This window comes from Branchiostoma floridae, chromosome 9 (assembly GCF_000003815.2).
Source record: "Branchiostoma floridae strain S238N-H82 chromosome 9, Bfl_VNyyK, whole genome shotgun sequence".
Taxonomy (NCBI): domain Eukaryota; kingdom Metazoa; phylum Chordata; class Leptocardii; order Amphioxiformes; family Branchiostomatidae; genus Branchiostoma; species Branchiostoma floridae.
The window spans coordinates 7,899,330-7,911,051 of NC_049987.1; the positions used below are offsets into that span (position 1 = coordinate 7,899,330).

Below are 11,722 nucleotides of genomic sequence, written 5' to 3' on the forward strand. Positions count from 1 at the left end.
AAAGGTTGCATAGCAAGGAATCGAAAGGTGCAAACCGCAAAATTTTCGGATACTTCCTTCTCGAGATATTCTTGACTATACGGGCTCTGTTTAGGCGCGTAGCCCACTTCTTCTAAACACCGCCGGTCACGGCATGGCACCGGGTAGGGGGTGACTTAATGAGTTTCTTCTTCCCATAGACTTCTATGTTATAATTCGTGGTTTAAATGGGCGCGTTTATAATGAAGCTACGTGAAATTTCAGCAGATTTTTCATTCTATGTCGAGCACATTTACCCTATATCGTGGGAAAAAATTGCCAACGTAAACTAGACGTAGGAACTTTTTTTATAGCAATTACAAACTACGATTAGTCAATCCCCACAAAAGGCACTTTTTCGCTGCTAGTGTACAACCGCACCACTCAGAACCCACAACTGTGTACCTCCGACCTAGCGCGCGGCTGCAAAACTTCACCTGCTAATTTCTTCAGTTACAAATAAGCTTTCACCAATCTAATTTTTGAGATCAGTTCCGCTGGCTAAAAGGGAATTTCTCACCGCTAAAACATGCGTCCGTGCTGCCGTTCATTTTTGGCCCGGATCTCTTGTAGGATACCCACTCGCGGAGTAATACATCAATGAGACCTTATTGTATCTCCATTAAATATTCTGATTTTGCAAATGACTTCCACATCTACATAATCTATGCTTGGTTATATACACCTTTAACTAAGTTACACAGTTCAAAATGTTCACAGTCCAATCATTTGCAAGTTATAATAATAATGGCACTGTTGCATTAATTATGCAAATTAGGACATTATTTGTATATTTGGTATCTGCTAATGTTTCACCTCCCATAAACTTGTTTATTTGTTTATTTGTTTATTACACTTCCCATAAATGGTGGGGAGACAAAACAGGTGATACCACCTCTGCAAGTTGTCTCCCCGAAACAAAATACACAATACAAGTAAATAACAAGAGTTCGTAGACCTCAGGCCTGCATGAAATGTATTGGGTTTCTGTAGACCTATTGTGTATTTTTGCCTTTTTGTCTGTGGTACGTGGTTGGAAAAATGAGCTTTTTACCGTGTTGGTTGTGCACCATGCAAAAGTCTGACTCTGAAATTCCATTTTCTGAATTTGTAAGTTTGGAAATGGATGAACATTACTTATTTTGGATTTCTTAAGTATGTAACCAACCACAGTACTTTGAAGTTGTTGAGACGCTACCCTTTTTTGTCTCAGATGGCCCATGCACATGTAGTTACTCTGTCACATGATATACTAATATCTTCCTATTTCAATGTACTGACCTAATGCAGCTGCTAAGTCTCCTTGGTTTGTGTTCTTCCAATGATATTCATTAAAGATTTATTTCTGGGGTGTTATTCACTTGACATCGGAATGTTATAATATAATTTGACCAATGATACTTTTATCTGTAGTTCCATAGACATTAGACAATATGAATAGTGGTAGCCCCCATGCAGCAGCAACAGTTAGTCCCCAGGGTGGTATGATATTTTCATTCAATCCATCCAACCCAAACCTAAATCTCCTGTAGTATCTAAGCCAAATTTAACAGCACAATTTACTATGAAAAATGTCCTTGTCAATCCCATTTATAGATGGCAAGCTGCTGGCAATGGAAGCTTTGAAAAGTTCAGAAGCTGTTGTAGTCAGAGCAAACACCCAGCAAACATCCCCGCAAACCAATGAGCAGTTGCTTAGAAGGGGAATTTCATCATATATTTGCCGCGACAAAATGCAACAAACGATACTGAATTCAAAACAGAACAAAGCTAAGCCTCCACCACTTAACCCTGCCTGTACCATAGATTAAGCAGGCCCAAAAACCAAGCGAATATGACTAGCCCAAAACAACAAATTACCTGTATACAGTATGGAAATGGCATTACCAAAGAAACAAAAAGAAACACAGGACAAATCATACACATACCTTTCTCTTATGCCCACACTCTATACAGTTCTCCTCCACATTAGAAAATTGCATCTTCTTCTGTTTAAGTTCAAGTTCAACCATGATTGCCAACAGGGTAAAGGAACTTGTACCGGAACTTAAAACTCAGTACTATACAGCTCTAGAAACACCACAAAGAATAATAAGCAAACTCCAATTATACCTGACCAACAGATATATAATCTGGCACACTCCCGTCATCTGGCAAACTGTCAGTGCCACTAAGTAACCTGATACATTGAAGGTGGCCCAGGCCAGATGATGGTTCTACACCCAACCATAATCTGTTTTTAAAACCAAGCAGATATTGGGAGGATGCCCCAACCACACTAAAACAGGGTCAACCTATACAGTATCAAGTTCAAGCACTAGGAGGCCCAAAATCAAACCTGACCACCAGGACACCACAAACAACTCACGTACCAAATGGCAACACAATGGCACCTTGCGTTCCGGAGATACAGCGCACGCCCCGTGCCCGCACAAAAGGTAACCTAAAATGTCAAGTTCAAGCACCAAGGGCGCCAAAATCAAAATTGAGCATTATTCAGCCACCGCCGACACATGTGCCAAATATCATCGCGCCAGCACCAGCCGTTCAGAAGATATAACTCCGGAAACACCCCTCCCGGACACAAAATTCGACCTGCCGGGTCAAGTTCAAACGCGACAAGGCCCAAAGTCAATCCTAGGCAACAGGCAACAACCCCCCACCCATGCACCAAAAATCGTCGCAATCGCGCGTATCGTTCCGGACACACAGCGCCAAAAGTGCCCCAAAAACACCAAAAATGCCACCTTCAATGTCAAGGTCAAGCGCCAGGAGGCCCAAAATCACACCTGAGTGTCAGGCTACCACCCCCAACCCACGTACCAAAAATCGTCGTGCTCGCACCATCCGTTCACGAGATACAGCGCCCTACATCCCCGGCTACCGAAAAGTTTCCACCAGCATCAAAACCATACCTGCATACATGCAGGTAATAAGAGTCCACAATGGTATATACAGGAATAATCGGAAACAAACAATAACGTATATACAATACACATTCAATTAAATAATAAGAATAATCAAAAATGGTATGCACAGTGATAATCGGAAACAAAATATAACTTATATACAAAATGCACAATGTTTATATACAAAGTTGAACGGTTAACGTGCTCTTGTTGCGAAGCACGTCGAACAGGAGCAGAACGACGTCCAAGTACATGGGGTGTCTGTATTATAAAGGTGTGTGAATCGGTTGTGTAGGTATTTTAACAACTGACGTTTAAATGTAGTTATGTGTGATGACTGAGAGACATAGCGGCCCATGGCTCTAAGGTTCCCATCCAGCCTATTCCAAATACTAATGAGTCTTGGGATGTATGAGGTGGCAAACTGTTGAGTTTTAGACCTAAAAGGTGTTGCCATGTTGGCCCTAAAGCTTCTAGTCCCTCTAGATGAGAAAGAAACATATTTCACTATGTCCGAGTCATATATGTTCCCAATAGACTTTACAAACAGTAGAACGTCGGCAGCTTCTCTCCTATATGAGAGTGGTAGCATACCCAGAGACGTCAACCTGGATTTGTAGTCAGGATGTTCATGACCAGCACCCAGTATATACTTAGATGCACGACGCTGTACACCCTCTATAAGACTGATCAGCTTGCGAGACCCGGGGCACCAAACTGGCGAGCTGTACTCTAGCATACTTCTCACCAGAGTTATGTAGAGGGATTTCCTACTGTCTACACTGGTCGTATAGCCAACTGTGCGTTTTATGTGTAATATATGTTTATATATGTGTAAACTATATAATTTACATGTATTTGGGTCGTATAGTATAATGGCAAACAATGAAAAATTAATATCGATTTTCTTCCTTAATATGCAAATCAAACCGTTATTTTCATAATTTACACTTCATTATGTACAGCTCTGTCTAAGCTGAATGCAGACTAAATATTATGGAAATCTGTTGTTCCTTCCTTTGGTTATTCTCCTAGGAAAATTGCACAAAACAGCCCCTGCAGTTCCAGAGCAAGCTGTTAGGGGGCTCAACCTTACACAATTTCTGCTTTACATCACAAGCTAATGTCGTGCCACCAAAAATATGTCAACACCATACAGCAAGGCCAGGTCAAAAGATACAAAAACTGGCAATGCTGGAGTACCAGGGTCACATACCAACGGCCAAAATCAACCTTGACCTTGGTCTTCCCTGTCACTATCCACATACCATGTTATGTTGACCACAAATGTCCGGAAACACACACAGACACAGCCCAAATATCAAATATCGCCATTTTTCATGGAGATACACATGTACTAAGTGCTGCAGTATGAAACTCAGGCACTTCCGCGATGAGGTTCATTGTCAGCTCACCTGGTTGCAAATTGTTTCTCCATAGTTCACAAATTTGCTTTTGTAGTGACCTCACAGTGCACCCAAACAGATCAGTCAGACGAAAACTAAAGTTTCGGTAACACAGTACAGAGGACACTTTCACTTTGAGCGAGGGTATGTGTGCTTTTATGTAATACACATATCGTGAAAACTACCGTGAAAAAATAAGCTATTGCAAATTCACGAGCTTTCAGTTAGACTAGATTACTGTAAATATAGGTTGCTGAGATTAGTTCTACCTCGTTTTCCTCTTTTTATAAGTCTGTCCAAACATCTCAAATCATAAGAATGGACTCGTCTAGTGGTGACGACCATGTGCCAAATAGTCCCTAAGACTGGCAAGACGCGAAATCATAGGTTTTCTCGATAGTTTTCCCTCAGATTTTTTGGGCTATCACAACAGCAACGTATAATCTTTTACATATCCTGAACTGGTTCCTGGTAGCGTTTTTCGATCGAGCAAATTTGGTCGTCTGGCGAATTAATGCGCGACAATGGTAACGCGGCCATGTCACCTGTTACCTATAGATCGTTCGTTCTATGGTTATGCCTGTTTTCGTAGTTTCGCGCCTCTTTATTACAATGACATATTGATGACCTTTGTTGTCGTGTCAGTCATCATCCTAGGAAAATGCGAAGAATGCCTCCAAAATAGCAGTCGGTGAAAAATTGCCTGTAACTTTAATAACATGAATGATTTTAATGAAAAAAAAAAGTTTCCACAGAAAATGTCAACTGAGCCTGTCGGTCGATGGCAAGGCATCCCGTTCCATCAAAAGCATTGACTTGTCCGGAAAATGATTTTCGGAGAAGCGATGTCGCCTCAAGTTATGAGAAAGAATCAGAGAATCAGCTATCGTAAGAAAACTCCGAGCCGAGATCATGGTCGCGGGTCCATTGTACCTAACGTAGTTGTGAAACCAAAGGTTGTGAAACTAAAAACAACACTCTGATTTCTGGGAGGGGCTGGTCGGCCGAACCATCTGACGAGACTGAGGTGGGTTGCTCGTTGTTTCCAAGCAAAAATGCCTTAAAAATGGTGTTGTCCACTGAGTTGCTGTACTTTTTTTCCGTGTCATTCAATTATGTTGCTCAACTTTGTCATTTGGAAATTTAGCAGGCTGCTAATGTAGAATCTCCTATCCACATATAACGGTTATATTTGGTGCCTACCTATCCAGGTACGAAATATTTGAGAGTTCCAATAGTCACAAACAGAAGTCTACGTGGACGCTAGTAGTCGCTACATACGTCTCACCACTTGCTATAAAGTTTACCGCGTTTTCTTCAACATGGAAGAGGGCAGTGACATCTGGCAACTGTTCGCCAAGGGACTCGGTGGAAAAACAACGATTATAAGAATCCACAAGGTATTTATAATTAGTACTTCAAACTATACGCTGACGGACAAGGCTTGTGTCAACTTGTGATCTTGAAAATATGAACCCATCCATGAAAGTTCTTTCAAACCTTGTTTTTTTAACCGAACATGAACGCAACGGAAAGGGTCTCAGTCCTTAAGCCGGCTTTACAAATCAAAAATTTAGCTCGGCCGAGTTGTCAGCGAGCTCTAAATTACGAGGAGGCATGACTCTGATGTCTACGAACAAATGGCAGAGTTTCTTTGTCGGCATCAGGGTCATACCTCCTCGTTATTTAGAGATCGCTGACAACTCGGCCGAGCTAAATTATTGATTTGTAAAGGGGGCTTTAGGACAGAACGTTAAGCAGTGGTACACTGTTCATTGTGCTTGTGTCTTTATAGTCTCCGGTTAGTTTTTCTTCTTTTTGGATTTTGTCAAACTAATTAAAACGGGTACACTGTTCACTATACTTGTCGGAAGGAGCTAGGGAGTAGAAACAGTTTCCTGGCTCCCGGGCCGGATAAAAGCCCGGCCCCACCGACGCAACGCCATATTAAACCGCTGGCCCTGAAAGGTCTGGACATGTTGGACCGACTGATCAGTTGGTGGTACACCCCAATAGATTGCCAAGGGAAGTTGACCACCATAGGTTTCATTGGCCTCCGCATGAAGGGGAATGTTAAACTTAGCGTGGACTTACTCTCCTAAAGGAGCTTTAATCAAAAGCTCCTTGCTCTCCTGGACAATTATTATTCCAATATTTTGCCTAAATCTCCGATCCGTACCCTCGTAGGAAGGCCCTGCGAAGGCTAGGGAATTTAACCCGTACAATGAACCATGAACATACATTACATGTACGTTGTAAAGACTGTAAATAGCGGCCGTTTTCTCTGTTAGTGTTACCACCGGTGGAAGAGTGTTTCTTCAGTAGACTGATATTAGTTTCACTTTCACTTTCCCACTGAATGTGCCTCCATATGTGAGATACAATTACCAATCTGTCATGAGAGTGGGCCCTAATACATACGTTCTTACAGGATACCAAGTGGATTATCTGATAATATCAATACATTTTATACTTAGTATTTCATGAGCATGAATCCACTTGGAAGTTGGAACACTGAAAGTTTGGACTAGCCTGTTCAGTTTGGGATCTTATAGGAAGTTACGTCACATCGATCACTTTAAATCCTCTTGTAGTATGTTATATCCGTGATCGTAGCTGCAAATGACCCAATGAAGAAGAGGTTTCCTTTGAAGTAAATGGCTCTCCATAATAGTACATAATGAGTTTCCCTTACAGTAAATGCTACAGCTATTGTTTAGGAGGTGAAGGTAATCTCCGAGCAGATCTTGCTGTGGCTAAACTCTTTCCCATTTGCCACAGCAAGATCTGCTCGGAGATTAGGTGAAGGTACCTTTAGAAAAGGTGCAAACAACAGAATGCGCAGTATGATTTGCATAATCCATGCAGAAACTTGAAGTTTACATTTCCTTTGTGATCAATGGCAGTTGTTTCCTGTTGGAGATAAAGTTAGCTTATGGAAAGATGAATACTTTGGAATGTGGGTTATGCTTATGATGACTTGATTTGAATAATTAAAGCAGAAACTTCATATTTCTTTTGTGGTAAATGGTGGGGACTTCAAATGGGAGTGAAATATAGTAAAAAATGTTGCCTTTTTTAGGTTTCTTTAATGTGACAGTCCATTAAGATTTTGTGTCCCTTCTTGCAGGATGCAACTGTTGATGAATTGTTCAAGAAGATCAGTGCGAAGAACAACATCCCACCTGAGACCCAGCGTATACTGTACACGACCAAGCAGTTGGAGTATGGCCAGGGGAAATATCTCTCCGACTACCACATGCACGACGAGGCTACTCTATTTGTCGTCTTGCGTTTGCCTGGGGGGAGCCAACCTTACAAAAGTCACTTGGGAGACCACTCCATGAACACCACCAGGGGCAGCGACAACAACGGGGATAACAACACCAGTGGTAACAACACTAGGGGCAACAGCCCTAGGGATAACAGCACTGAAGGCAACAACACCGGGGAAAATAACACCAAACGCAACAACACCGAAGACAACAACACTGGGGCAAACAACACTGAAAGCAACAACAATGAGAGTAACAGCACTGAAGGCAACACCGAAGGCAGCATCACTGAAGACAGCAGCATCCGAACATCACCTCCGCGGAAGACCCTGGACGAGGATGTGGAGACCACCGAAGCTCCTGACATGATCAGCTGGGAGGATGACCCCAACACTCCCCGCGCCAAGATGTCCTGTGGACATGCCATCACCCCAGAGACACTCACCACCTACTGCGAAAGTCTCCTCAGGTAAACATGTGTCGCTGACAGTCGTCAGTCAGATCATATCCAATCTGCGATTGAAAAATCATGATGGTTTCTGATTACACTTACCTCATTTCAGTGCAACTACACTGAAATGGGGCAGGTGGAAAATGAAATTTCCTTCCAACAGGTGCTTAGTTAGCCTGATTTAATCGCACTTCTTAGGCCCGTCCTACATTGCCGCGCGGGGAGGAGGCTACAAGCTCCGGATAGCGGAGTTTGCATTACACAGACTAGTGCTTAGTGATTTGTGACCATTTGTCAATTTGCTGAACAGAATGTTTCTTGTTTTATGTTTCAGTGCTGGGAAGTATGTCTTCAAGTGCCCCTACATCAGTCCAACTACAGTGTATTGTGGGAAGGAGTGGTCCTATCTGGAGGTTCGTCGCCTCGCTGTCCTCAATGCAGATGAAAAGAAGCAGTTTGAGACCAAGATCTCCGACAACTACCTCCGCAAGGGGATGGGCATCCAAGAGTGCCCCAAGTGTCACTCCATGTGCGAGCGGGTCAACAGGAAAGACAAGCGCGTGGTGTGCCCGCTGTGTTCAGCTAGAGGTGCGATGGAGTTCCACTTCTGCTGGCACTGCCTGCACGAGTGGGTTGGAAGTGGCATCGACAAGTGTGGCAATGACGACTGTAGTGGTGAGGACAAGCGTCTGAAGATCCTCCGCGAATGCAAGAAGAAGACCATCGTGGGCGTGCTTGGCTGTCCCTCCATCAGGGCCTGCCTACAGTGTGGCATGCTTATTGAGCATGACAGGGCCTGCAAGCACATGGTAAGATGCTTAAACTCAAACTCAAGCCTTAATCAACTTTGTCTGTGGCTGACCATGCCAACTTGGCCCAACAGCCAGGTCAACTTGGCCCAAACCTACCCCTAACCAGAGTTGACCTGGGTGTTGGGCCGAGGTGAGGCCAAATTGTCATGATCCACAATTTTGTAGTCATACTTGAAGTATGGCCTAGATGATGTCCTAAATAGCACTAATTTTACAAGTGTGGTATGCTCTTGTCAATAAAGAAGAAAAACATTATCCCATTTAATTACTTCTTTAATGCATTATCCCCTCATATAATAATATTTATGCATCCTAAACTTTTCATATTGAATACACAAAAGCAAAAGAACAAAAATCACTCTTTAAGTAAGATCTGTTACAATCAAGTACAAATTGAATGCACCCATAACTACAACTAAAAATGACATGTCAAACCCGACTTCATGTCTGACATCTCTGATATTCCTATAGGTCTGTACATGTGGCCAGAAGTTCTGCTTCATCTGCCTCAAGCCTGCAGTAGATGACCAGTACCAGTGCGGCACTTACAACAGCCCATGTAAGATCACCGAAGTGCAGACCGCCATCCCTGGGGACAACTGAGAGTTAGGGGCCTACAAGATACCAGTAGTCCTATCATGAGTTGCCTAAGCAATGCAGCTTCTCCAGATCTAGTCTGCTGTTTTGGGTGAAAAATTGAAAAACAGAGACTAGCCAAATATTGGAAGGAGTAGGTGGCTAAATGGCTTAGCCAGCATGCTACATTTTAATAACAACCAGTTATGCTCAGCATACTATCAATACAAGCATGCTATAGAGTCTATTAACAAGCAGATACTGTAAAATTGTCTTTTAAATATAAATAATGAGGTGTATAGGATCTATCGAAACAAACCTTTAGAGCAATTGGGCAATTACTAGTCATTTGGGAAGAATTATAAGAAACACTGGAGATCATTGAAGGGACTGTGGCATTTACATGTACCTGCAATGATTTGTACTTTGTAGTGTTAGGTGTTCCTCGTGTGTTTTGTTGTGGTGACTTGAAATTGTTATCTCTTTTGTGTGTGCTATCATTCAATTGATGTCAACAAAGAACCATGTTTTGGACAAAATATGCAAAACTTAAAAAGGTTAATTTTATCCTTTTATCCCAGAATATGAAGATTAAACGTAGGACTATTGAATATTATTTGATTACTTTAGTGATGTAGAAAATGTATTGTTCATTCTAACTCATGTTCTTAGTCAGGTGTTAAGATACATGATGTTGCTTTCTTATTGTCATTTTCCAAAGTTAACAGAATATGATGCAAAGGGAATAGGCATAATTGTCCTATATCGGTAATTATAGTCCTTGCTTGCCACTAAGTGTCACTTCAAAAGATGGTAATGAATGTATAATATTTGGGAGCTTAGCATTTCTGCATTGTACCTTTTCTGCTGTCATTAAAAATGATCTGAAATGGTGTGATTTTATCATGAATGTGAAATGTTCTACTCACAGTCTCCAGAAGTAGCTACGACATTTGTTACGATTGTTTCTGCATCAGGGACAAGGCAACCAAAAATGCTGTTTTGCAAGTGGCTCTGCCATGTTCAGTTCACCTGTACACCAAGTGAAATAACAGCAGACACATTTATTGTAACCAAAATAAGAAAACTATGGTCAAGATTGTTTATTTTTCAAAAAGACCATATACTGGTACATTGTAGTTGCCAGAGCTACCTAATTCTCAATGGCCATCTTGATATATGTTCCCCACAAGATGTTTTGAAAGGAAAAAACTTAACATATGTTATGTTATGCTATTTTCATATAGCTATTAAATTTGTAAAAACAAACTAACAGCAACTACATAGGTATGAAAAAACAACAAATAGAAACAAAACCGCAATACAAGCAGTATTGGGCTTTTACTTTAACATATAAAACTCTTCCGACTAATATCTGGTTCCTATTTAGCCTTTTTAGCACTGTTGCAAGCCATCTTGTTGTACTGCCGTCTGAAATGGTGGTAGGTGTTGAGAACATCGTGGTCAAAGGCATTGTTCTCTTCTGGCCGGATAAGGAGAGAGAACAGGGCACTCAGCACCTGCAGGAATAACAAGTCAGGTAGTGAGCATGAAAATAGCCCTACTCTTGGGTCAAAACTAGGAAATCAGAAAAACCGGTAGCAGACTTCACTCCACACCCATGCTTTGCAACCACTCCAGTCCTAACATTACATAAAAATAAGGGCACTGGTCTGCGGATGTATGTGATGGTAATGCTGCCTCGTGTATGCAAATTGCAGCAACACAGACTTCACTGAAAAGTGGCAATGTGGTATACAGATCCATTCGAGCTTCTCATGAATAAACAAAGGTTCAAAGTTTGAAAACAAACAAACAGACATTCACAAGCAAACAGACAAGTATACATATGTACAGTAATGCTGGAACAATATTTCACTCCCTTGGGGTGAAACCATGGGGAGAACTTTGTTTTTGTAAAGAATAAAAATTGAGTAAACCATCAAGGGCATTATGACTACTAACCTGTTCAATAGTTCCCCCTGCCACCCACTCATCTTCACTCAGGAAGCGCAGACACACCTGTCCACAGACCTGACTCACATTCAGGTGGTAGATGGGGGTCAGGAAGTGGACCTGGTACAAATGTATATGGAGAGTGAGACTGAAGAACCCCTGATCACAGAAGTGTTGTTAAACATCAATGTATGAATAACTGAAGAAATCACCCAAACGGCAAACCAGAAATCACCCAAACCAGGAAAGTGGCAATACAGTACGCGGGAAAGGACAACCTCAAGCCAACCGTTCACACTTAAGCCACATCTTCAGAAAA

General features: G+C 41.9%; 3 protein-coding genes across 4 annotated transcripts in view; 1 reads left to right on the forward strand and 2 right to left on the reverse strand.

The window, feature by feature from the left end:
* The window catches only part of LOC118423125 (probable ubiquitin-conjugating enzyme E2 31), a 69,708-nt gene extending 65,320 nt beyond the window's left edge, over positions 1-4,388 (reverse strand). Inside the window, exon 1 of the mRNA XM_035831130.1 lies at positions 4,343-4,388. Coding sequence (XP_035687023.1) covers positions 4,343-4,365 — 23 coding nt within the window. The 5' untranslated portion in view covers positions 4,366-4,388. The remainder of the gene's footprint in view (positions 1-4,342) is intronic.
* A 757-nt stretch (positions 4,389-5,145) lies between these two features.
* On the forward strand, positions 5,146-10,340 carry LOC118423096 (uncharacterized protein DDB_G0292642-like). Its single transcript, XM_035831086.1, has 4 exons — positions 5,146-5,733; positions 7,464-8,077; positions 8,394-8,868; positions 9,343-10,340. The coding sequence occupies exons 1-4, from the start codon at positions 5,656-5,658 to the stop codon at positions 9,472-9,474; spliced, it is 1,299 nt and encodes a 432-aa protein (XP_035686979.1). The 5' UTR covers positions 5,146-5,655; the 3' UTR covers positions 9,475-10,340.
* A 191-nt stretch (positions 10,341-10,531) lies between these two features.
* Positions 10,532-11,722, reverse strand: part of LOC118423124 (ubiquitin-conjugating enzyme E2 D4-like) — a 3,515-nt gene continuing 2,324 nt past the window's right edge. Inside the window, exons 5-6 of one of the 2 annotated variants that reach the window (XM_035831129.1) lie at positions 11,413-11,523; positions 10,532-10,967 (exon numbers count right to left, since the gene is read on the reverse strand). In XM_035831129.1, coding sequence (XP_035687022.1) covers positions 10,830-10,967; positions 11,413-11,523 — 249 coding nt within the window. In that variant the 3' untranslated portion in view covers positions 10,532-10,829. The remainder of the gene's footprint in view (positions 10,968-11,412; positions 11,524-11,722) is intronic. The other variant, XM_035831128.1, reaches the window with a different exon arrangement.

Coding starts and splice junctions, on each gene's coding strand:
- LOC118423096 (XM_035831086.1), top strand. CDS start 5,656: ATGGAAGAGGGCAGTGACATCTGGCAACTGTTCGCCAAGGGACTCGGT. Junction 8,078..8,393: donor TACTGCGAAAGTCTCCTCAG/GTAAACATGTGT, acceptor TTTATGTTTCAG/TGCTGGGAAGTATGTCTTCA. Junction 8,869..9,342: donor ACAGGGCCTGCAAGCACATG/GTAAGATGCTTA, acceptor ATATTCCTATAG/GTCTGTACATGTGGCCAGAA.